This window comes from Choloepus didactylus, chromosome 9, assembly GCF_015220235.1.
Source record: "Choloepus didactylus isolate mChoDid1 chromosome 9, mChoDid1.pri, whole genome shotgun sequence".
NCBI classification, from domain to species: domain Eukaryota; kingdom Metazoa; phylum Chordata; class Mammalia; order Pilosa; family Megalonychidae; genus Choloepus; species Choloepus didactylus.
The window spans coordinates 39728081-39750618 of record NC_051315.1 but is presented as its reverse complement, the minus strand read 5'-3'; the positions used below and the strand labels follow the sequence as shown (position 1 = coordinate 39750618).

At 37.3% G+C, this 22538-nt stretch overlaps 1 protein-coding gene across 1 annotated transcript in view; it reads left to right on the top strand.

Moving 5' to 3' along the window:
* NEB (nebulin) overlaps positions 1-22538 on the top strand; it is a 243548-nt gene that overhangs the window by 198481 nt on the left and 22529 nt on the right. Inside the window, 20 exon segments of the mRNA XM_037849798.1 lie at positions 1420-1524; positions 1615-1725; positions 2492-2602; positions 2836-2937; positions 3045-3149; positions 7073-7183; positions 7310-7414; positions 7910-8014; positions 9361-9465; positions 11660-11770; positions 12188-12298; positions 12743-12856; positions 13589-13693; positions 16275-16379; positions 16919-17023; positions 17669-17761; positions 18345-18437; positions 20371-20463; positions 20880-20972; positions 21984-22076. Coding sequence (XP_037705726.1) covers positions 1420-1524; positions 1615-1725; positions 2492-2602; positions 2836-2937; positions 3045-3149; positions 7073-7183; positions 7310-7414; positions 7910-8014; positions 9361-9465; positions 11660-11770; positions 12188-12298; positions 12743-12856; positions 13589-13693; positions 16275-16379; positions 16919-17023; positions 17669-17761; positions 18345-18437; positions 20371-20463; positions 20880-20972; positions 21984-22076 — 2076 coding nt within the window.

Sequence of the window (22538 nt, the reverse complement as noted above, 5' to 3'; positions counted from 1 at the left end):
TCAGGAAGCTAAGTATAGAACTGCCAAATGATCCAGCAATCCTGCTACTAGGTATATACCCAGAAGAATTGAAAGCAGGGATTCAAACAGACATTTGCACACCGATGTTCATAGCGGCATTATTCACAATTGTCAAAAGATGGAAGCAGCCCAAGTGTCCATCAACCAATGAATGGATAAACAAAACGTGGCATACACATGAGATGGGATAGTATTCAGCTGTAAGAAGGAATGAAGTCCTGATGCATATGACAACATGGATGAACCTTGAGGACATTATAGTGAGTGAAATAAGCCAGACACAAAAGGACAAATATGATATGATCTCACTACTATGATCTAAGTGTAATAGGCAAACTAATAGAGTTAAAATCTAGAATACTGGTTTACAGACAATACACTGAGGGTAGAGAATGGGGAGCTGATGCTTAATTTGTGCAGAATTTTTAAATAGATTGATTATAAAAATTTGGAGATGGATAGAGGTGATGGTAACATATTATTGTGAGTGTAACTAACAGTGCTGTATTATGTGTGTGAATATGGTTGAAAGGGAAAGTTTAGGGTCATGTCTGTCACTAGAAGGAAATCTAGGGGATAAAATATGAGACAGTATAACATAGTGAACCTCACTGTGGATGATGACTGGGATTAATAGTACAATACAGGAATGTTCTTCCATGAACTAGTACAAATGTATGTCACTATTACAAGGTGTTAACAATAGGGTATATGGGGAAAAATATACCTAATGTAAACTATGGACTATAGTTAACAGTAATATTTTAATATTCTCTCATCACTAGTAACAAAGGTATCACATCAATGCTAATTGTCATTATAGGGCTTTTCTTTTTGGAGTAATGGAAATGTTCTCAAATTGATTGTGGTGATGAATGCACAACTCTGAATATACCAAGAGCCATGGATTGTACACTTTGGATGGACTGTATGGTGTGTGAATATATCTCAATAAAATTGCTTTAATAAAAAAGAATTAGGAATCTGAAGATCTGGCTGGATTCTATATCAAAACCTACCATTCATTTTCTACGGGATCATACTCTTCCTATGTTAACAGTTTCCTCATCTGTAAGGAAGGATTAATGCCTCCCAGCATTTGGGGAAGGGGCAAATTACATGTTTGAAAATCCTCTGACCCAAAGGATATATGTATAAAGATCCATCATAAGATCTATTTTGATTGCTGTTCAAACCTTAACTTGCAATAGATAAGTAAAAATCCTTTTTGGGAATTTCCTGAGATTTCCAAACATCAAATCATTTTCTGAGTTTTAATGTTCCTGATGTGTCAAAGATGTCCTTCTAGCTAGATCTAGTGATTTGGAGGCTTCATAAACATATGCAGGATTCTTAGAGGAGCTGAAGAAATGTGGTTTTATTTTTTTATCCCTGCAGCTGAAATACAAAGAGAAACATGTGAAGGAAAGAGGATCCTGCCATGCTGTGCCTGACACACCTCAGATCCTTCTGGCAAAGACTGTCAGCCATCTGGTGTCCGAGGTAACCCTCCAGCAGCCTGATGCTCTGCTTCCATCTTGGGTTGCTGCCCCAGGCAGGCACATTTAACAAGCTCTTTGTGAATTCTCTCAGAACAAGTACAAGGACTATGTCAAGAAGCATTTGGCCCAGGGCTCGTACACAACATTGCCGGAGACCCGGGACACTGTTCACGTCAAGGAAGTGACCAAGAATGTCAGTGATGTAAGTGACCAGTCACAGGGCTTTCTGCAGCAGCAATGCCCCTCTACCTTAGAATCCAGTGAAGACTAAGACTGTAAGCACATTTTTTGCTTACAAATGCTTTCCTTTACATAGCATTACTCTCACCAACAATACTTACATATGAATCTTGAACTCTGGCTAAAAAAAGAACCCGATACTTTTTGACATTCCAGTGTAAAATATGGGAGCAATAGTAGGATTTAGAGCAATCTGCTGAGTTGTGGGTGTATAGAAATTTCGGAAAATGTGGATTTTGCCATAGGATATCTTATCTATGGATATAAGATGTTACTGGCCCAGTGTTAATAAGGGGAAGAAGTAGTGCTGATGAGGAGTGACCTCTTCTACCATTAAGCTGCTGAACAATTGTAGAGCAGCAAACTCACCTCTTTTGTACTGCAGTAATCTGTTCCCACTATATCCTTACCAGTAATGGAGTAACCATGCTATTATATTTTATGACTCCTTTATGGTTGTGTCTTTAAAAGAAGAGTAAGGAAGAAATGGTGAATAAAAGAATTTAATTTTGCTTGTAGTCATTTCCCCTGAAGATTGCGGAGTAGTCCTAGCATTGGGTTCCAGGGCAGAGATGGCAGGGAAGAACTAATTAGAACATGGGTCAGAGATCCCAGACCGATGCCAAAATGGGGGCCCAAGGATTTTCTTGGAGATCTTCACACAGTTCTTCAAGTAAATCAATTTTATTCCAACCTTGCTCTGCTCACATAATTCTTGTTCTCTTTAGACAAATTACAAAAAGAAGTTCGTCAAGGAGAAGGGAAAATCCAACTACTCCATCATGTTAGAGCCGCCAGAGGTGAAACATGCTATGGATGTGGCCAAGAAGCAGAGTAATGTAAGTTTCCCCTCCCCACACTCTTAGGGCCCCACACTTGAGGCAATGGAGCCCAAACTGGTATGTGCTGGGGCTTGTTCCAGGGAGTGTCGCCCTCACTTCCTCTGGTAGTTTAAAAAATACAGTGGTAGGATGGTTTGGTTTTAAGCAAAAAGGTTGCTTGTGCTTAATGAGGACTTTTGGAAAGATAGTTTATCCCTCGAATGAGTAAACATCTTCCTCCCCCATTAAAGGTAGCTTACAAAAAAGATGCCAAAGAAAATCTGCATTATACCATTGTGGCGGATCGGCCAGATATCAAGAAAGCCACGCAGGCTGCCAAGCAGGCCAGTGAAGTAAGTGTGATTAAAATGTCTCCAGACACTAAGGAGTACTGCCACAAGTAGCACAAGTCTCCCATCACCTAGAAAGTATTGCTCATTTTTTGGCTTTCTTTGTTCAGGTGGAGTACAGAGCTAAGCACCGAAAGGAGGGCAGCCATGGGCTGAGCATGCTTGGTCGCCCAGACATTGAAATGGCCAAGAAGGCAGCCAAGCTGAGCAGTCAGGTAATGCAAATGGAAAAGTGGCAGCTCTAACATGAGGCGACATAAAGAACCTTTCAGGAAGAAGTGATTCCAGAATGGAAGTGCAATATTAGCAACCAAAGAGATACTGGGTGTTTGATAGCATTGCAAAGTTTTGAAAAGTTGTATCACAAAAAGTGTTTCCCTCTAACTTATCTAAGCCTTTCTGATTCTCCACTTTTCCACTTATGGGTTAGTGACTGGGTGTCTGTATGCTTAATAATCTTTATGTGATAATAACATCAGCTTGCAAGAGTCTGAATCATACCTGAGTATCCCATGGGAGACTTGTTAACATGCAAGGGTAATGAAATTCTAACTTCTAGAATCCAACCAGATGCAGTCACATCTATTCTTTCATTCAATATATATATATTGAGAGTCTGGGCCATGAAATGGAGGTGAGCAGATGTCTTCAGACCACATATCTATGGATAAATAATCACAGTATGGTGCGATAAGTGTTTGATAACGGCATGCACAGGTGCTGAGGGGGAATGCTTCATTCTTGTGGATTTCATATTATTGAGAAAATAGACTTGGAAATGTTTTTCCCAACCAGTTGGCACATTACCTGTTTTCCCGTTAGACTAATTATCTAGAATATCCTCGTTATCACACGTTTTCAACTTCAGCTCACAGACCCATGATTTTCCACCAGATTTCTTAGAGGGACACATTTTGGTCCCCTGGGGCTCAAGCTCAAGAATATCTTATTTCTCCTCTGACTTGGAGATCTGACTTTCTTTTCTTTCATTGTCTGTTCTCTTGAGTACTTTTAAAGGGTACATTTGTTGTTGTATGTACTGACTTTCAGCAATACCAAATATGGGATTCTAATCTTTTGGAAGATGAACTAGTAATGTCAAGTGATAGAATGTCAGAACAATTTTGGAATTCTGAAGAGACAAAAGGTTCAGATGACTGAATATAGGTAAATATGATTTTTTTAAAAAAAGTTCTTCACTAAAAATCCTATGCAGCATTTTTATTATAAATTAATAGAATTGTATAAACATTTGAGCACAAAATATGAAATCACCAACAAAAAATAGAATCTCTGAATACTGAAATATAACAAGACCCTATTAATATAAAAATTTGTAACATTTTTAATTTTTCAAAGTCATACCACTATCAAATTAAAGACAAGAAATGACTGTTGAAAATTTGAAAAAGCTTTACTATTTTTGAAAACCCAGACGCTCATATTTCTAATCATAAGTGTATCTGATGGTGTGGAGAAGGGGATCTAACCAGATCCTTTCTATGCACTCACCTTCCTGCATACACTTCCTGTGAAAGGCCTGCATCAGGATGCACAGTTTAGACATCTTCATTGTGCAGCTCCTGGCCGGAGACTTCAGCTGTGAGTGGGATTTTCCATTCTGACTTTGCTGTCTTGCATACTCTAGGCAGAAAACATCAAAGGCCAAAGGAGAGGGCACGGCGCTGCATCTTATGACACCCCTATGATGAGGCATCTTAAGAGAATTGATGCACTCATCAGTGATGTAAGACTGACACTAGCAAGCAGATATCTCCGTCTTTCTTTTTCTTGTCTGCTTTCTTGGACTTGGTCAGGAGACTGACCAAATTGCACTCTTTCCTGTTGATTTTGTGTTGGAACGTGTTGAATGCTGTGGAAATTTGTGAGAGGATATAATTTTGCACACACCCCCCTCTTTTTTCTGCATGAAAGTTTTCCTCTAGAACATGCCACTTGGAATAAGGAAATGGACAAGACCTTCCAATATACTTTAGGTTGCTGACGAATCAAATTAAAAGATGAAATGAAAACAAATTGAGAACCTCATCTCCAGTCACACAAAGAAAACTTTGCTTCGCCTGAAGTTACTTATCATTGTTGATGCTTATTATACTTGATATTTAATACAATTTCTCAGTTCATGGATACTGTGATTCAACAGAATGAACTATTTAAAATGCTTTCCCTTATACCTATTTGGCATTTATTTTATAGTCTTAAAAGTAAGAAATTTTCTAATTCTTGAACCTGTTCTTCAGTTGTGAGAAGCACCAACACACAGCTCATTCCCATGAAAAGGGACTGAACAACTGGATGTTAGAACTTTAAATACAATTAAATTTTGAAAGAATAATTAATTCAAAACAACCTTCCTACTCTATATCCATATTAGGCCCAGTATTTGAGCCTGGTGCTGCCACTTGCTATACATGGATTGCAGTTAGTTGCCTCTTAGACAGCAAACCAATGGAATTGCTCTACTTCAAATAAATCTTTCTTCAGAAGAGTTATTACTTTCTAGAAGAGAGGACAGTTAGCATACTTCTAAGACAACTGGATTTTATTTTCATCTGAGATGAGTCTTTGCATCATTTCTTCCCCAGTGTGATTCTGAGTATCTGGTTTATTATGCTTTTCCGTATTTCATACCTCTTGGAATCTTCCCTATTCTTAGGGGTTTTACAGCCCTTAAGAAAAAGCCTTTTTCCAGACACCAGGTCACCATCTCTGATTGTCCCTGGCATGCTTTCCATGTCTTTCTTTTGAAATCTGAGAGTGAATTTCCTTTCAAAGAGAAGCCATTGTAGCATTTACTTAAATTTTGTTTTCTTATTGTTTCTGCTTCCTCCTTTGTGGGTCTATCTCAGTGTGCCTGCGTCAGACTGTTTTGTTCTGCATGCTTATTTTTTTGTATGCATTTACTCTGTGGATTTATTCAAAGTAAATGTGTCTCAGCATTGTGGATGCATTTTTTATGATGTGGCAGATTTGTTTTTAGCATTTGTCTGTTCTGGCAGATATGTAAAGTTGCAGGGAACTGAAGTACAGTGATGAAGCATGTGGGGTACTGATTTTAAATGTCTATAAAGTGAAATATCTGGATGACTGGATTCTGATATGCTAACTTTGGATGAGTCTTTCATCTTACCAATAAGAGAAACTCCTGTTACCCTGGGAATTAAATATTGCTCTTTTAGTAGACAACATCTAGAAACGGCTCACTTTCCATTTTTTCTAGAGTGGAGTTCTACTTCTGGAGTAACCCTAAAATACTATTGACAAATGTATCAGTCTTTTTTTTTAAAGTTCAGTTTTATTGAGATACATTCACATACCATACAATCATCCATGGCAGTCTGTTTTTTAATAAAGAAATGTTTCTGTCATTTTCAGTTATTCTATTCAATCTTTCTAGAAATGAATCATCTTTAGATGTCATTTAGGCATAATGACAATCTGTCTCTTCATTTTATTCATTCATTGATTCATCCAATCAAAACATACTTATTGAGCAACTATTAGTGCCAGGCTTATTTTTAAAAATGAAGTCATTTAGTCCTTTGCATATCCTTACTTTCATGTATCCTAAAAGTATATTTAATCTTATTTTTCTCATTGTTCTAATGTATCTCCCTTCTTTCTTAATCCTATTTGGACGTCATACTTGAAGTCATTAGCCCCCAAACTGTTCTTTTTTTGACTCAGAAACTATATCATTTTTTGTCAAGTTTTAAAAAATTAAAATGATATAGCCAAAGTGCTATTTTAAAATAACAGTAAATTCTCCTAATTCTAATGTATCTTGATCATTTATTTAAAACTCTTTAAATTTCTTGAAGTAGACCTAGTATGCTTTTGTTTTGCTAGTTAGAAGTGTTAAGATGTGCTAACCTTTTATACCTCTGGGTGATATAAAAATGAGCCAGGTAAATTCCGTATCAAGTATCTTATTTTTGGTTGCCTTTTGTCACAACATGATAATTAATAGTCTCCCCTCTTACTCTTAAGTTCCCAGTTCAGAGAAGAAATTATATGGTCACCTTAACACATACTGACATTTATTGTTTCTGCCATTCCTCAGTCCCCAAACTGATTGATGTTCAGGAATAATTTTGATGTTTGCATTTGCTGTTAGGTTAAATATCAAGAAAACTTCAACAAAGAAAAGGGCAAGACACCAAAATTCAATCCAAAGGACAGCCAGCTCTACAAAGTCATGAAAGATGCTAATAATCTCGCCAGTGAGGTATGGTTTTTCATTGCCAGCTCCAACATTTGTCTCAGAATGGGATATATTACTATGATTTCCATGAGTGCCTTTTTCCATTTTTTATTTATGCGGTTTCTTTTTCTTTTTTTGCTTAATATGCAGGTTAAATATAAGGCTGACCTAAAGAAACTTCACAAACCTGTGACTGACATGAAGGAATCTCTGATAATGAATCATGTCCTGAATACAAGCCAACTTGCCAGTTCGGTAATTTCAATCATTTGTTCCAGGAACAGCTTGTTTCACACATTTGTAGCTAAATTCCTTCTCTGAACTCACATCTCCTCTGCTAATGATACACTAGATTTATTAGAAAGCTCTTCTCTTGTTTGATTGTCTTCTTCTAAATTGCACCATTAATCTACCAATTCTCCATCAACTATAACACCTCTCAGAATGTAAAAAAGTTGTATTTTTGAATATTTAAACTTTTTTTCCCCCAATTAATCAATACCTTTCCTTCTTTTAAGGAAATAGAATTAATGTTCAGAATTGTTTCTTTCATTTTTAAAATCCACTATTAACTGATAATAGTGAATTCTTTTCATCTTTTAAAGAGTTTACTTGAACGCCATTTAGCGTTTGCTAATTTTAATGTGGTTTTGACAATGCTGCTGGGTAACTGTCTAATTTAAAGGGGAAAGATAGGAATGTTGAGGAGCATTTCCATCAGTGTGCTTTTTTTTGCCACCTTCCCCTCAGTACCAGTACAAGAAGAAGTATGAGAAGAGTAAAGGCCACTACCACACAATACCCGATAATCTGGAGCAGCTTCATCTAAAAGAGGCTACAGAATTACAGAGTATAGTAAGTTAACTGAGACCCAATACATAGTCATCTACAATGTCAAAAATTTCATGGATATTACAGGATACTAGTTGTAATTTTAGTAGCCATTGTTTGAGAAAATGCCCAAAGATATGGGCTTTGAATTTAGTGACACTTTGAACCAAAATTTATGTTAAAAATTATAACAGTATCTACATATATTGGAGAAATAGTATATATATGATTAGTATGTGTTACTCAGGGTACTGACAGGGGCTGGAAGAATTAAGATTATGTTACAAGGGGGGTGAGCCCCTGACAGTAACCTGATGAGCCCCCCAGGTCTGTATCCCACAGTCCCAGGACAGGAAACATTAGAATGGATGACAGGGAGCCTTAGGACGATTTCAATCAGAAGTGATGTATCAGATCTACCACTGAAATTGTCTCTGGGTATTTAAGAAATTGCTAAATTTGTAAAATAACTGAAGATTCTTTGAAGAAAGAACCCATAGGAAGAGCTTGTTATCAAGTGCTCTCCTAGATGACAAAATTGAGCATTATTTAGGTCCCCTGTTGGGCATTAACCAAAAGAATGAGATTATTAGAATTGTCCCATGCCATCTGCAAAGCAGCATGGGCCGCTTCTCTAATCTCCTGTTAACACCAAGAGAACTGAGATTGAGCACTGCTGTTACGGTACTGTGTAAAACTTCAGAAAGGGCCTTTGCTTCTCTTTCAATTTCTCTTCTGTAAAATATGAATACTTATATGACTTTCCAGATTCCTAATCATGTGTTATGAGAGTGAGGAGACTGTATTTGTGAAATAGCCATAGAGGTCTTTAAGAATGTGGGGTTTATAATACACTACCTTTCATTTTTATACCAGTTTATATTGGCTGCTTTAAATATGATCAGTTATGACCCCTAGAGAGTTATTTAGGAAATAAAGTTGTATTTGCTGTATATTAAATCAAGATGCCAGGTTTCTGATAAAAGTTCTTATGAAAGAAAAATCAGAGATTTTTATCAGAATTACTAATGGGGTTGTTAAAATGTTCTCATCTACACATATCAACCCTTGCTGAGGCAATGTTCTCCACATGTTTCCTTGCATCAGCATTTCTCTCAACTGATTCCTCTGCAGTGATTTGTCTCTTTAATTGAACACAACTCCTAATTATGCCTCGCAGACTTTAATGTTTTCTCTTTAGGCAACAACAAAACAGTACAGGATCTGAAACACAACAGGGAACTTTTCTGAGTGTTGATGAGACGCTATCTAATTAGACATAAATCTCGGTTAAAAAGCACTGCCCTAAACAGGTCTCCATCTAGGAGTTGACCAGAGGAGAGATTTCTAATTACACTTTTCATCCCTAGGTGAAATACAAAGAAAAGTATGAAAAGGAACGAGGAAAGCCCATGTTGGACTTTGAAACTCCAACATACATCACTGCCAAAGAGTCTCAGCAAATGCAGAGTGGGGTAAGTCCTACAAAATCACACCACACACAGGGGACCTAGAGATACCAATTAGTGGAGGGGGAATGATAACCTAATAAGAACAGATAAACTATGGAGGGTAATCTCAATGTTATGGGAATGCTCAGGAATGATTATGGTTTGTAAACTTTCTTGGATATAGTAAGATCATGTTGGAAGCAATAGAGTTATTTTAGGTTTTTTTTTTTCTCTTATTCCTTTGTTTTCTTAGGGGTTGTTAATTTTCTTGGGGTATGGTAGGAACATGTTGGAAGCAATGTAGTTATTTTAGATTATTTGTTTTTCTTACTCCTCTGTTTGGACATGGTTTATTAATTTTCTTGGGGTATGGTAGGAACATATTGGAAGCAAAGTAGTTATTTTAGGTTATTTGTTTTCCTTAATCCATTGCTTTGTTTGAAATGTTGTGGGGTTTTTTTGGTTGTTGTTTGCCTGTTTGTTTTTAATTTTTTGATAAACAAAGTTAAAAAATTGAAAAAAAATCAGTAGAAAAATGGGAGTAAAAACTAAATGACAAATAGGGTGGGATGGGGGGATGGTTTGGGTATTCTCTTTTCACTTTTATTTTTTATTCTTATTCTGATTCTTTCTGATGTAAGGAAAATGTTCAGAAATAGAATGTGGTGATGAACGCATAACTATATGATCATACTGTGAACAGTTGATTGTATACCATGGATGACTGTATGGTTTGTGAATATATTTCAATAAAACTGAATTAAAAAAAAAAAAAAAAAATCACACCACACAACACATACCAGCAGGGTGAAGAAGACAAGCACTGCCCACAAACACAGCCAGACTCCTATTATCCAAAATTAGTAGATGGTGGGCCTTTTTAGCTATTAATGAACATTAATAACTCTTCAATCTCAGAAGGCCTATGGTTCAGTTAACAAAAATGTTCTAAGCAGTGGAGAGTTACCATATATATTTTATTTGAAGTATCATTTTCACAGAATCAGAACATAGCAAACTATTCCTAGAATTGAAACAAATTATACTGAATACAATTTGAATTTTTCTTTGGTGAAGAAAGAGTCCCCTTGACAAAGACAGACCATTGGCTTTGGAATGTCCTACCCTTAGTAGGATACCCCAAGCCAAACAAAATGGTTTTAGTGGTCAAGACATTTATCAAGATCCCAGAAAATAAAAATAAAAAGTTAAGGTGCCACATTTCCTATTTTACAATTGTAAGCAGAGACATTTTTTTAAAAATTCGTAATTTAAGCAAGAGTAGAGAAAAATGGAATCTTATTTGGAAGTTTAGAAAGTCTTGCTTTCACTGGGCACAAGTCCTATTTTGAATTTCTTTTTACCTCTCCTCCATGTGGTGTTATCTCCAACTATAAAGATAAATAGTTTTTAATAAAAGTAGCAGTCTGTGGAGCTTTCTGGTATATAGATTGCCAGATCAACAAAAGTTCAAAATAGTTTCAAACCATTGATGAATCTGGATAAATCACCTATGGGAGTTCCTTGTACTATTACAATGTTTCTGTAAATTAAAAATTCTATCAAAATAAAGTTACAGAAAAGGGGTTCTAACATCTACTTCAAACGTTTCTGACAGAGCCTAGCATAGGGTTTGGAAGGAGACGGGGGAAAGTTATAGCCTTTATCTCAACTGTGGACAAAGCCACAGTGTTGCTCTATGCCTCATTGCCCACCATGTCTATTCAGTGGTTTAAAAAAAAAAAAAAAAAGTCACGATTATGCAAAAGGCCAAATTTGCATTTGGTGTCCTGAAGTTCCCCTTTCTCTATTTTCTTCACCCCACACCTTGAAGCGCTTACTTCTAATTATGAAATAAAATTTTTGATTCCCTTAAGATAAATGGAGGATGATTTCAGGAGCAGAGACAGCGGAGTCAGGGTCCCAGTGGCATGTCCATCGCTCCACTGTTGCAGAGGGCCAGCCACAGTCACACCACTAGACGAATGAATGAGGCGTCCATCAGTTTTTCAACCTCTTGAGTTTCCTTGGGGCCCTTTGCTTTTAGACAGTGTATTTCCATAACAATCAGACATGTTTCAAATGCATGAGCATTAACAGAACTATGATCAAGAGGCCATACATAAGAAGACAATGTTGTAACTGTTTTTCTTCCTAGGATTGAAAAATAAATTGTAATGATTCTTTGTAACTTGTCTTTCCTTCCTACTCACATTAGAAAGAATATAGGAAAGAGTATGAAGAGTCCATTAAAGGCAGAAACCTAACTGGCCTGGAGGTCACGCCAGCTTTATTACATGTCAAATATGCAACCAAAATAGCAAGCGAGGTAGTGCCTACTCGGTCTTTTCTTTCCCTCTTGATCAGATAAATACACTGACATCATCAAAGTGTTCCTTCTACCATTCTCATCACCACCTAACTTCGGGGGTTTCAAGTCGGGTCCGCATTTGTTGTGTGCTGCCACCTAATCTATTACCCATGTTAATTCTTCTAACATTTTTTAAATCACATACTTAATAAAATGTGTTTACCTTGGCATCTTATTAATTTCTAGTTTTTCATTTTATATTTAATCCTAACAGATGACATACATATCCTGTCTTTATTTGTATCTTCACTTACTAAACTTAAAGCTGTTTAAAAATTGGAAGGTTTACTGTTTGTTTTGTGCTTTGGCTCTTCCTCCAAGAGGAACAATCCAGGGCTTTCTTGTCAGTCTTGTTGCTTTTATTTTGTGATATAGAAAGAGTACAGGAGAGATCTTGAGGAAAGCATCCGTGGGAAGGGTCTCAATGAAATGGAAGATACGCCTGACATGTTAAGAGCAAAGAACGCTACTCAAATCCTCAATGAGGTAGGTCTGCAGCCAGCTGTATGTGCATATTTACAGAACATCTTTTCCTTCCTGGTATAAGTTACTCCTCAAAAAAAAGGTATTTGATTTAACCTTGATACATTCAGTATGCTCATTTAAATAAAAAACAAAAACACCACAGTGGCATGCTCTGTATCTAACTTTAAGCCAAGTGGTGACCAAACTAGTTTTAAAATTTGCTTTATACTTTGATTTTCTAAGTAGAGGTGCTAAAAGTGTTTGAAAGGACACCTCATTAGTTTCCTGAAGTGGAATTCCTGTAGTCAGTATCCTACCACATGGAATGGTGAAGGTGCACACAGTAGCAAGAGAGTACTGCCTGTAGAACAAATGAGATGGCACTTGATGTGGATTTATATTCACTCTGAATATTTATTACCTTGTAGTAAACATTAGGTAATTTTTCTGTTAATTATCCTACAGAAAGAATATAAGAGAGACCTGGAGCTGGAAGTGAAAGGAAGAGGCCTGAATGCCATGGCCAATGAAACTCCCGACTTCATGAGGGCCAGGAATGCTACTGATATTGCCAGTCAGGTCAGTGTCACCATTAGATGACAATCTTCCAAGAAAGTAGTTGCACTTAAAAGGATATAATGTTGTCTCTCTATCATCTTGTTCATCAATGACTGTCAAATGCATACAGTGGCATTCTTGAACATCTGCCTGATTAAATCCATTCCAATGAAAGGATCAGGGATTCTCTGAGATGCCTGCTTCCTTCTGCCTTTCTGAGTCTATAGCCTCTGGGGATATTCAGAGCAAAGGGCAGATGTGGAGGAACAGCTGTTTAGAGCTGGGACAGACTCTCCCCTCCTGGTCTCATTACTCTTTGTTTCTTTGTCAATACAGTCCTCAGTCAGCAACCAGAATTCCTTGCTTAGAATATTTTAGGGGTTCTTCCTTTCAAGGCCTAAATGTAAAATCTGTTTTTAAGGATACTACTTTGTCTCATGCTAATTGCCATGGGTCTTTTGCTTACTTGTTATTCTCCCAGCTATTATGTATACAAGCCATGCCTTACTATCTATTTATTACCTCTTTCCTTATTCATGCCCTACTAGATAGTAAGTCTTTCAATGACTAGGTCTTGATCTTTCTTTCTGACTCTCACTCTTTTATAAAGCTGTGTACACAATAGGAGAGAATATCTGTTGAATGTTAAACGAATGAATCCTCTTGGAAAAGAAATACCAATCATCTCTTAACAAGCCTATAAGTGTTGTACACATTGTAAACATTTACCTTACTCTTGGGTGTCTTTTATAGATTAAATATAAGCAATTAGCAGAAATGGAAAAATCCAACTTCACTCCTGTGGTTGATACTCCAGAGATTATTCATGCTCAACAAGTCAAGAACCTTTCAAGTCAGGTAAGGGCATTCATGAGAATATCAGTCATAGACCCTGATCATGAAGCATACAAGTCTTTCCATTAATATCTGAGGAGGGTCTTTCAAATCGCAAATTTTTCCAATAAAAAAAGAAGGTATTCCTCTATGATGTAAGTTTGAGTCATGAAGTTTCTGTACAAGAATTAAAGTGGATTATAAGAGGGAATTTTAAGGTACTAAAAGAATTCTTATGTGAGAAACCATAAGAATCAATATTGTAACACATGAAGTATCTTATAATGTGAGTGTAAAATGTGTGTGAATCTGGAAGAAACAAAGTAGACAGCCCATATTTGGATTATCAACCTCTAACAAGATGGAGGTTATGTCATCAACCTCAATGCCACCCATGGTGGTTAACCTCCAACTTCCTACAAATAAAGAGATGAAAAGTAGACTGTCCTTCATACACCAGGATATGGTGTATTTGTTTAATCTTCAGTGATGATCAGGAGCCTGCAGTTTATTTGATTAGCCTCAAATTAGCATTTTTGCTCCTTTTTTGATCAGTGAGTTCTAAAGTTACCTAACCTGGCTATGATTCATAAATACCTGGGAATGTAGATTCCTTGGCTTCACCCTGAATTTAAAGCTAGTTAAGTCTGAGGAAGATTCTGGAACTCTGTTTTTGTTTACTTGTTTTTAATTTTCATAGATGATTTCTTGATGACCACTCAGGTTTGGGAATCATGAATTTAAACCCTTTATTAGCAACTGATATTTCTATATCATAAAGTTAAGACCCAAAACAATATAGTTATCACTAGAGAATAGTTGAATTAAGCAGCAGATATTTTCACATGGAATAAACCTTTTATTTAGGAGGAAGGAGGGAATAATTAACTTTTTTTATTGCCAAAATTACATGGGCCCCAAACTACCATGTTGTGCTCACGGGGTGAGCCCATTTGGCTAACATTCTTGGATGCTTTGGGCTGTGAGCGTCTAGCCAGCAGTATTACCTTCTGCCTTTTTGACGTTGCTGATCTTTAAGGAAAATCCCAGCACACAAGCCTGTTCTGGAGAGGAATTCAGTCCTTTACTCTGCTATTGTGTGTTCTCCTGAGGCTCTTCTCTGATGTTCCACAAGACCTAACATATAACCAGGCAGGTTACTTCCCTCCCAGTTCAGATCAGTGTTTGCGTTTGATAAATCAGATGGTACTGGTGCTCTCTGCAAAACTGCTTCTCAGTTGTCACTGGGGAATCTATGTTATCATTTCTAAATCTCATACTTAGGGGTTAATGTAGTGTGAAGCTGACTCACAAATTCAGAATACTATCCTGAATGCTTCCAGGATGGGCCTGGGTACCTCTCCTGTCAGAATACCCCTGAGCTACATGTGCAAATCACCATCCCTCTCAAACCAGTTGAACCGATTTTTGCTTAATTGTAAAAAAAAAGAAAAGGAAAAGAAAAGGAGGACAGGTTCTGTCCTCTTCCCAGGACAGAGAGACCTGTTTGCCTTACATTTTACATAACTAAAAAGAATCATCCAGAAGGTGAATTTTTCCTGAACAAAAACATCTTTCCAGGTGACCTGCCCTTTCCTTCTAGAAATTTTACTTTAATTTGGCTTCCTATTAGATGAGCAGAATCCAGGCTGAAATCTTTCATTGGTTGAACAAAGCTTCTTTGTTATCTTTGAAGAACTTAACTTTTTTAATGCATAAATGTAATTCATATATAATACAACTTAGATACTGGATGGATGGATGGATTGAAAGAAAGAATAGTTTTATCCCCATTACTAAAGTGGCCAGTCTCTCCTCAGCCCTCATCCCACCACACCAGAACTTCACAAAAAAACAAGGAAAATTGGAGCCAAAAAAAAAAAAGCCAGAAAGAAAAGTAAAAGGACATAATGTGACAAAAGAAAACTAAGGGCTCTAAGAGTAAATGTTTTGCTACAAAAAACAAAAAAACAAAAAACAACTACTAGAAGTGATTCATTCAGTTTTGGGGATTTACTGTATAGGTGTCTGGAGTCAGAGCAGGCCCTGTGGACATGTTTCTCCAACCAAAGGAAAGGGTGGGGCTGGGAAAGAAAAAAAAGTGATGGCTAGTGCAGGGCACTCCTCCTCCCTGGTCAGTTCAGAATTGGTGGGTTGTAGCCCCAGGTCTGCAGGCCATTTCCTGCAGTGTCAGAGCTGCATTCTGCAAGCACCTCCTGGCCTGCCACCCATTCAGTCTTGCAGCCCAGAAACCTGGACCACAGCCGCCTGTGGCTCAGTGAAAATCTCCATGTCACCAGCTGAAGCTGGCTTTCCAGAGGCCTTGGTGATGTACTTCTCTCCTCCTGTGAACCCAGCAGTCTCGTGTGGACCAGCCAGCAAGGGCCTCCCTCTGCCATCCCATTAAATGCCCAGTCTCAGTTCTGCTGGAAAGGACAGGCATGGCACTCACTGACCAAAAGGGCTCTGCTTTATATGCTTCCTAACCACCTTGAACATTCAAGAAGATACAGAGGACCTCTGCTGGGCCGGAAAGGCTATTTTAGGTCCCACTAGCCCACATTCCTGACGTTCACTCTCCTTTTCCCTTGGACTCTATTCCCAGAAAAAGTACAAGGAAGATGCAGAGAAGTCTATGTCATATTATGAGACAGTTTTGGATACCCCAGAGATACAGAGAGTTCGGGAGAACCAAAAGAACTTCAGCCTTGTAAGTTTTCCCTGAATTGAACACCCAGTCCACTCGTACCTGGGATCCCCAGGTCGGGTAGGCAGGAGGCCTCTGGGTGCACACGCTTTGGTATCCCACCCCTGCAGTGGGGCTGCTGAGCAGCTGTTCATGCCCCAGGAAGTGTGTGTGTGATTCTTCTCTGGGCTCACCTTACCTATTAACCCCAAACCACAGCATGAAAGACAGATTGTTCCCTTTTTGGTAGCTTCCTGTCACTGAATGTGAACTATCACCATTTCCCTTTGGGATAGAATCTTTTCCAAAGTTTTTTCTAGGCAAGAAATACTTAAAAATAACCAATTGGACACTTAAGTTTCAGGGTTTTAAAAAATTAGTTCTCCACAAAATTATTAAAGAATTTCTCTTTGGCTATCAGAACATCATTTATTATGCCATCTACTTTTTTAAATATAGGGTTTTAACTTCTTTACACAATATTGGACAATTAAAAATATGTAAAACAGACAGAATATATTTTAAAATGTTGAAATCTTAATATGTTTACTCTTTCTCCATAGCTCCAATACCAGTGCGACCTTAAAAACAGCAAAGGAAAAATTACAGTTGTTCAAGACACGCCAGAAATATTGCGTGTTAAAGAAAATCAAAAGAATTTTAGTTCGGTATATTTACTCTTTGTTTTCCATTTAATGCTAACCTAATAATTCTGTTCAATGCTAACCTAATAAATCCATTCTCCTCTTTAAAAATATGCTAGCCTCATGTTGATTCAGACAATTAACATCTAACCTCCCAGTAAATACTAGGGATTATTTGTAAAATTCTCCATATTTGCTCCAAAATCATCACTTCAGAGATCATTTGAGATAAGAACTTAAAACTGCTAACAAAGTAATTTTTTAATCCCAGAGCAGTAAACATGTGTGGTCTTGCTCCAGGAAGATGGATTTATTTTTGACTTTTGTGATCTTTTTTATTATCTTTTTTTTTAACTGGCTGACTGCATTTCTCTAATAGGTTTTGTGTTCCATATGGAATTTTTTAATCAGCATTTCCTGATTTTTCTTATACTAATATGTGCAATAATCTCAAAAGAAATCTCAAGATTTGGAAAGTGATTTGCGTTGTATGTATTGTCTGAGTCACTGACACTGATGTGGGCAACATCAGACGCAGTCCTTCTGCACTTACCTAAGAACATTCTTGAGAGTCTTGTTTTCACAGAAGCCATGTTTCCGAGACTTTCCCTAGGAATTCCTGATTTTTCCTTTCTTCTGTGTAACGCTGTCCTGATTCTGAATGCCCAGGTTTTATATAAAGAGGATGTCACACCAGGAACAGCAATTGGAAAGACACCTGAGATGATGAGAATAAAGCAAACACAGGACCACATTAGCTCGGTAAAGCCATAGGAAACTCACCTTTAAGATTTTCTCTCTCTCCTTGATAATTTACATTGATGTCTCTCATTTGATGCACTCAAAACATGTGTCAGCAGAAACAGCTTAAGCTGCTAAAATAGATGCCTGCCTACACCATCACATGGTGTGTGCCATGGCAAGACTCATCTCCTGTTTAGTTCAGGGTTGTAGTTCTCATGAGGGAGTGGTTAGATATGGAAAACAGGATTGGAAGAGTAGGACAGTCAGTAATCAGCTTTTCTGGATCCATGTGTGCGTACATTTCTGTCCAAGGTCAAGTGAACAGTGGGGTTTAAAAACATTGGAGTACATGGGAAATAAAAGGGACTTTGGTCTAAAGTATGGACCTCCCAGCCCTGCCCCCAAAGTGAAAGGAAACAGACCAATTGTCCTTGTCCTCCTTGGTTTCCTCTGACCCTATATCAGAATATGACCCTATCACACTAAAGAGAGAGCTTGTGTTATTGAAATTGTGATTTTTAAAAATCAGACACATATACACGTTGGAAAGAATATCTAGCATTTACTAATACCTTTCCTTTCCCAATTTTTATATTCGCAGGTGAAATATAAGGAGGCAGTTGGACAAGGAACTCCAATTCCTGACCTGCCTGAAGTGAAACGTGTCAAGGAGACACAGAAACACATTAGCTCGGTAGTGGCCTATACTTCAGCATGTGTTTGTGTGATGGGCCACCTCCCAGTTGCCACACTAGCTACATCCTTCTTCCTCTCACCAGGGCTTCCATGCCTTGGGGGATGTTGTGAATCTTCCCTCTGTCCTGAGTGGGGCACTGTAGTTTGCAAAAGTAGCCAGGAAACCTCGGGCTTCACATACTTAAGGAGCAGTAGGGTCTTGGCCTTTTGAGATCCATACCTGCAGTTTGTAAAGTAAAATGTGCTGACAATAATAATAATGTTATAGGGATGATCCAAAGTCAATTTAATCAGTTATTGTTATTTAACCAGAGCATATACATATAAACATGTTATATATACATATACATTTGTACACACATACAGACACACATATATATATCATAGGAAATACCCCACTCTCCCTAAAGACCCAAGATAGATTTGGGACATCTGTGAAACCTTCTCCTCTCCCTTTAAGAAGCCTTGCCCTGTGTTTTCTGCTCTCTCCTCCCTAATGCAGTCTATATGTAAGTTGCTGGCTGTTGCCTGCCCACATGGCATACTATGTATCAAGCCTGTTCTCCAACAGGAATTTCAGGCACTTGTGCATGGGAGAGGACAATGGGGGGACGGATCCCCGCAACTGAATTATCAGGTTCCAGGTTAGCATGCACTTACCCTGACCTTGTATCAAGCTAGCCCTGCTTCTGCCCCTCCCACTTTCCCATCATTCCAACTAGTTGCTGGCTACTAGCTAGAGATGGTATGAAGTTTGAGGAATTGTTTCTGATGATGAAAGGTGAGGAACTTGGTCTTAGAGGAATCCTTGGTCGCAGGGGGAATGAACTCTCATTTGATTTCCATTAGAAGATACTTGATATTCCTCTTAGGTCATTCCTGTCATTTAGATCTCATTCCTTTTTCACTCCCTGCATACACTCTAGCTTCCTTGTGGAATTCATTTAGACTTCGTTTAGAGTTTTGTGCCCACTAATCCACGAAAACTAGCCCATGGCTTCCTGGTTGCATTTGATCATCCTTCTTGATGTTCTGTTGTCCATGATCAGTTCTGTGTCCTAGCTGGGGGGGGATCATGGTAAAGAAATTCAACTTTGTTACCAAGATGGTAGTTTTTAAAGATCCTAATATATCCTAGGCAAGGTGAAGACATCACTACATTGTCACTAATTTTAAGAACTAATCTGTGACATGCACCTCTAGGTTTTACGTGAACTCTCTCAACCCCACCCACTTACACTCCTTACAATCCATCCGTTTAAAAAGAATGAAGACTGAAAATTCTTAAGAGAGAAAGAGGCAAGAGGTTCAGGATGTAAAGGTCCTTTAACCTTTCATTAAAATTTGCAGTCCTTTTGATACTACCCCTAAAAAAATAGGGACTCCCCCAGTTTGAAAAACTCTATATACAAGATGCAGCAATCATCAATAAAAATGTCAAGGAAAGATGCCCTTCCTGAAAAATGTCTGTCTTTTCACACAAGGGGTTCCTATGAACAAGGAGCCCATTTGGAATTTTCATTAGAAAAGACAAAATGAACAAAATTCTCAACAGTCCTGAAGGAAAAAGTATCATATGACTAGAAAACACCTATTAAGTACAAATCAACTGAAAACTACTACATTTAAGGCACCAATACAAGGTGTTATAAAATGGTTAGATTTTTCTTACTAGATTCATTATCACCACTTAATGCATTTTCGGAATATACTGAGTTTGGTACCTAGTTTCCAAGGAAGTAAGATTACTGTTTTTAAAAAGAGAACATAAACATTTAGCAATTTCTTTTCCTTATTGCTTGAGTGCATTTTGGAAAGCTAGATTGTTTGTATGGTACAAATGAGTTTCCACTGAACAGCCCACATGTAATTGTAATCTAAATGATTCATTTTTCATTTTACCTTTCTGGTATTCTAATTATCTTCTACAGGTTATGTACAAAGAAAACTTGGGAACAGGCATTCCAACCCCTGTCACTCCAGAAATCGAGAGAGTCAGACGCAATCAAGAGAACTTTAGCTCGGTATTTACAAATTTATCAAATAAAAAAACTCTGTCCCATAAAAGAATTTACCATCATAACCCATCATCCTCTTTTTAAAAGTAACACCTTAACAATTCTGTGTGTGTGTATGTGTGGGAGGAGGGGTGTTATTACCTGACCAAAACCATCTGAACTTACCCATGACTGACTTTCCTGATTGTACTTTAACATATTCAGTGATTGACATGTGAGTACTTAGATCTCACATGAGATTCTTCATCATTATACTCATATCCTGTAACTTAAATTGAGTAAAAAGTATAAGCATTACCCTTACTAAGTATCCCTCGCTAAAAAACTCACTCCACATACCACCCCCCATCCCCAATTTCCTTCCTTCCTTAATCTTTGTGCTTATTTTGAGTGTCTTCTGGGTACTTTCTTGCATCTCACAGGTTTTGTACAAAGAAAATGTGGGGAAAGGAACCCCAACACCTATAACTCCAGAGTTGGAGAGAGTCAAACGCAATCAAGAGAACTTTAGCTCGGTATTTCTTAGGGAGCAAAAAACCTCCCTTAATTTTTACTTAAAATAATATTTTAACCCATTGCAAACATTTAGTTTTTCTCCCTGTAAAATTACTAAATTCACATAATGAAAATAATGATACCAAATATTACCTCAGTTTTCAGCCCCCATCTAATTTATTATCCACTTTAGTTCTGGTGTGAAATTTTAACAGTGTTTTCCCTAAAAACATAGTCATCACTTTCCGTAAACATCTGTAATACGTCGTGTTTCCTTCCTTCAGTCCTCCTATAACTGTAGGTGTTTCTAACTGGTGTGGCACAAGTCAAAAGTAAAATCTAACACCCTTTCAAAAAAAAGAATGTTAATCAGAATTTTATTTGTATTTATTGTGACTATGTTTGATGTACTCCTTGGGTTTGTAGCTTTTTTTAAAAGAATGTGATTCAAAAGATGACAGCAATTCACAGTATCTAAGAAATACAAATAGTCTCAGGTATTTTCTATATGTCATCCAAGATATAAATAGGCTTTCCTCTGGAATATTTTAAGGACCATTGAAAAGCTAGTATTTATTTAGGTTTTAATATTTATTAGTAATATTATTTGTTTTGTTCCCCCAAATCTTTCTATTTGGTTCTCTAATTTAATGTTACCAACAACTCCTAAAGGATATTAACTTCATTTAAGTTGAACTTTTTGAAAAGGCCTAATCCTTCTGTCTTTGGAGAGAAGGCATGTATGTCAAGCAATTCCTTCTCACAGCAGCTGTGTATGTATTAACACCACTTAGAGACACACTTCAGACTCAGTGTGACTAAATGTCCAAAGCTGGTCTTTAGTTACTTTGTCTCTACGTTATTTAGGCCTATTTTGCTTCATCATAACAACAACAAACATACTTTCAGAGATTGTTTTAAAGGTTAAGTTTAGGTGAAAGTTGTGTCCAGGCTGATTCGATTGTTGGTTTTGTGCACACAGATATTGTACAAAGGGAACTTGAGCAAGGGTACTTTCTTGCATCTCACAGGTTTTGTACAAAGAAAATGTGGGGAAAGGAACCCCAACACCTATGACTCCAGAGATGGAGAGAGTCAAACGCAATCAAGAGAACTTTAGCACGGTATTTCTTAGGGAGCAAAAACCTCCCTTAATTTTTATTTAAAATAATATTTTAACCCATTGCAAACATTTAGTTTTTCTCCCTGTAAAATTACTAAATTCACATAATGAAAATAATACCAAATATTACCTCAGTTTTCAGCCCCCATCTAATTTATTATCCACTTTAGTTCTGGTGTGAAATTTTAACAGTGTTTTCCCTAAAAACATAGATGTTTATCACTTTCCTTAAAAACCTGTAATACGTTGTGTTTCCTTCCTTCAGTCCTCCTATAATAACTGTAGGTGTTTCTAACTGGTGTGGCACAAGTCAATAGTAAAATCTAACACCCTTTCAAAAAAAGAATGTTAATCAGAATTTTATTTGTATTTATTGTGACTATGTTTGATGTACTCCTTGGGTTTGTAGCTTTTTTTAAAAGAATGTGATTTAAAAGACAACAGCAATTCACAGTATCTAAGA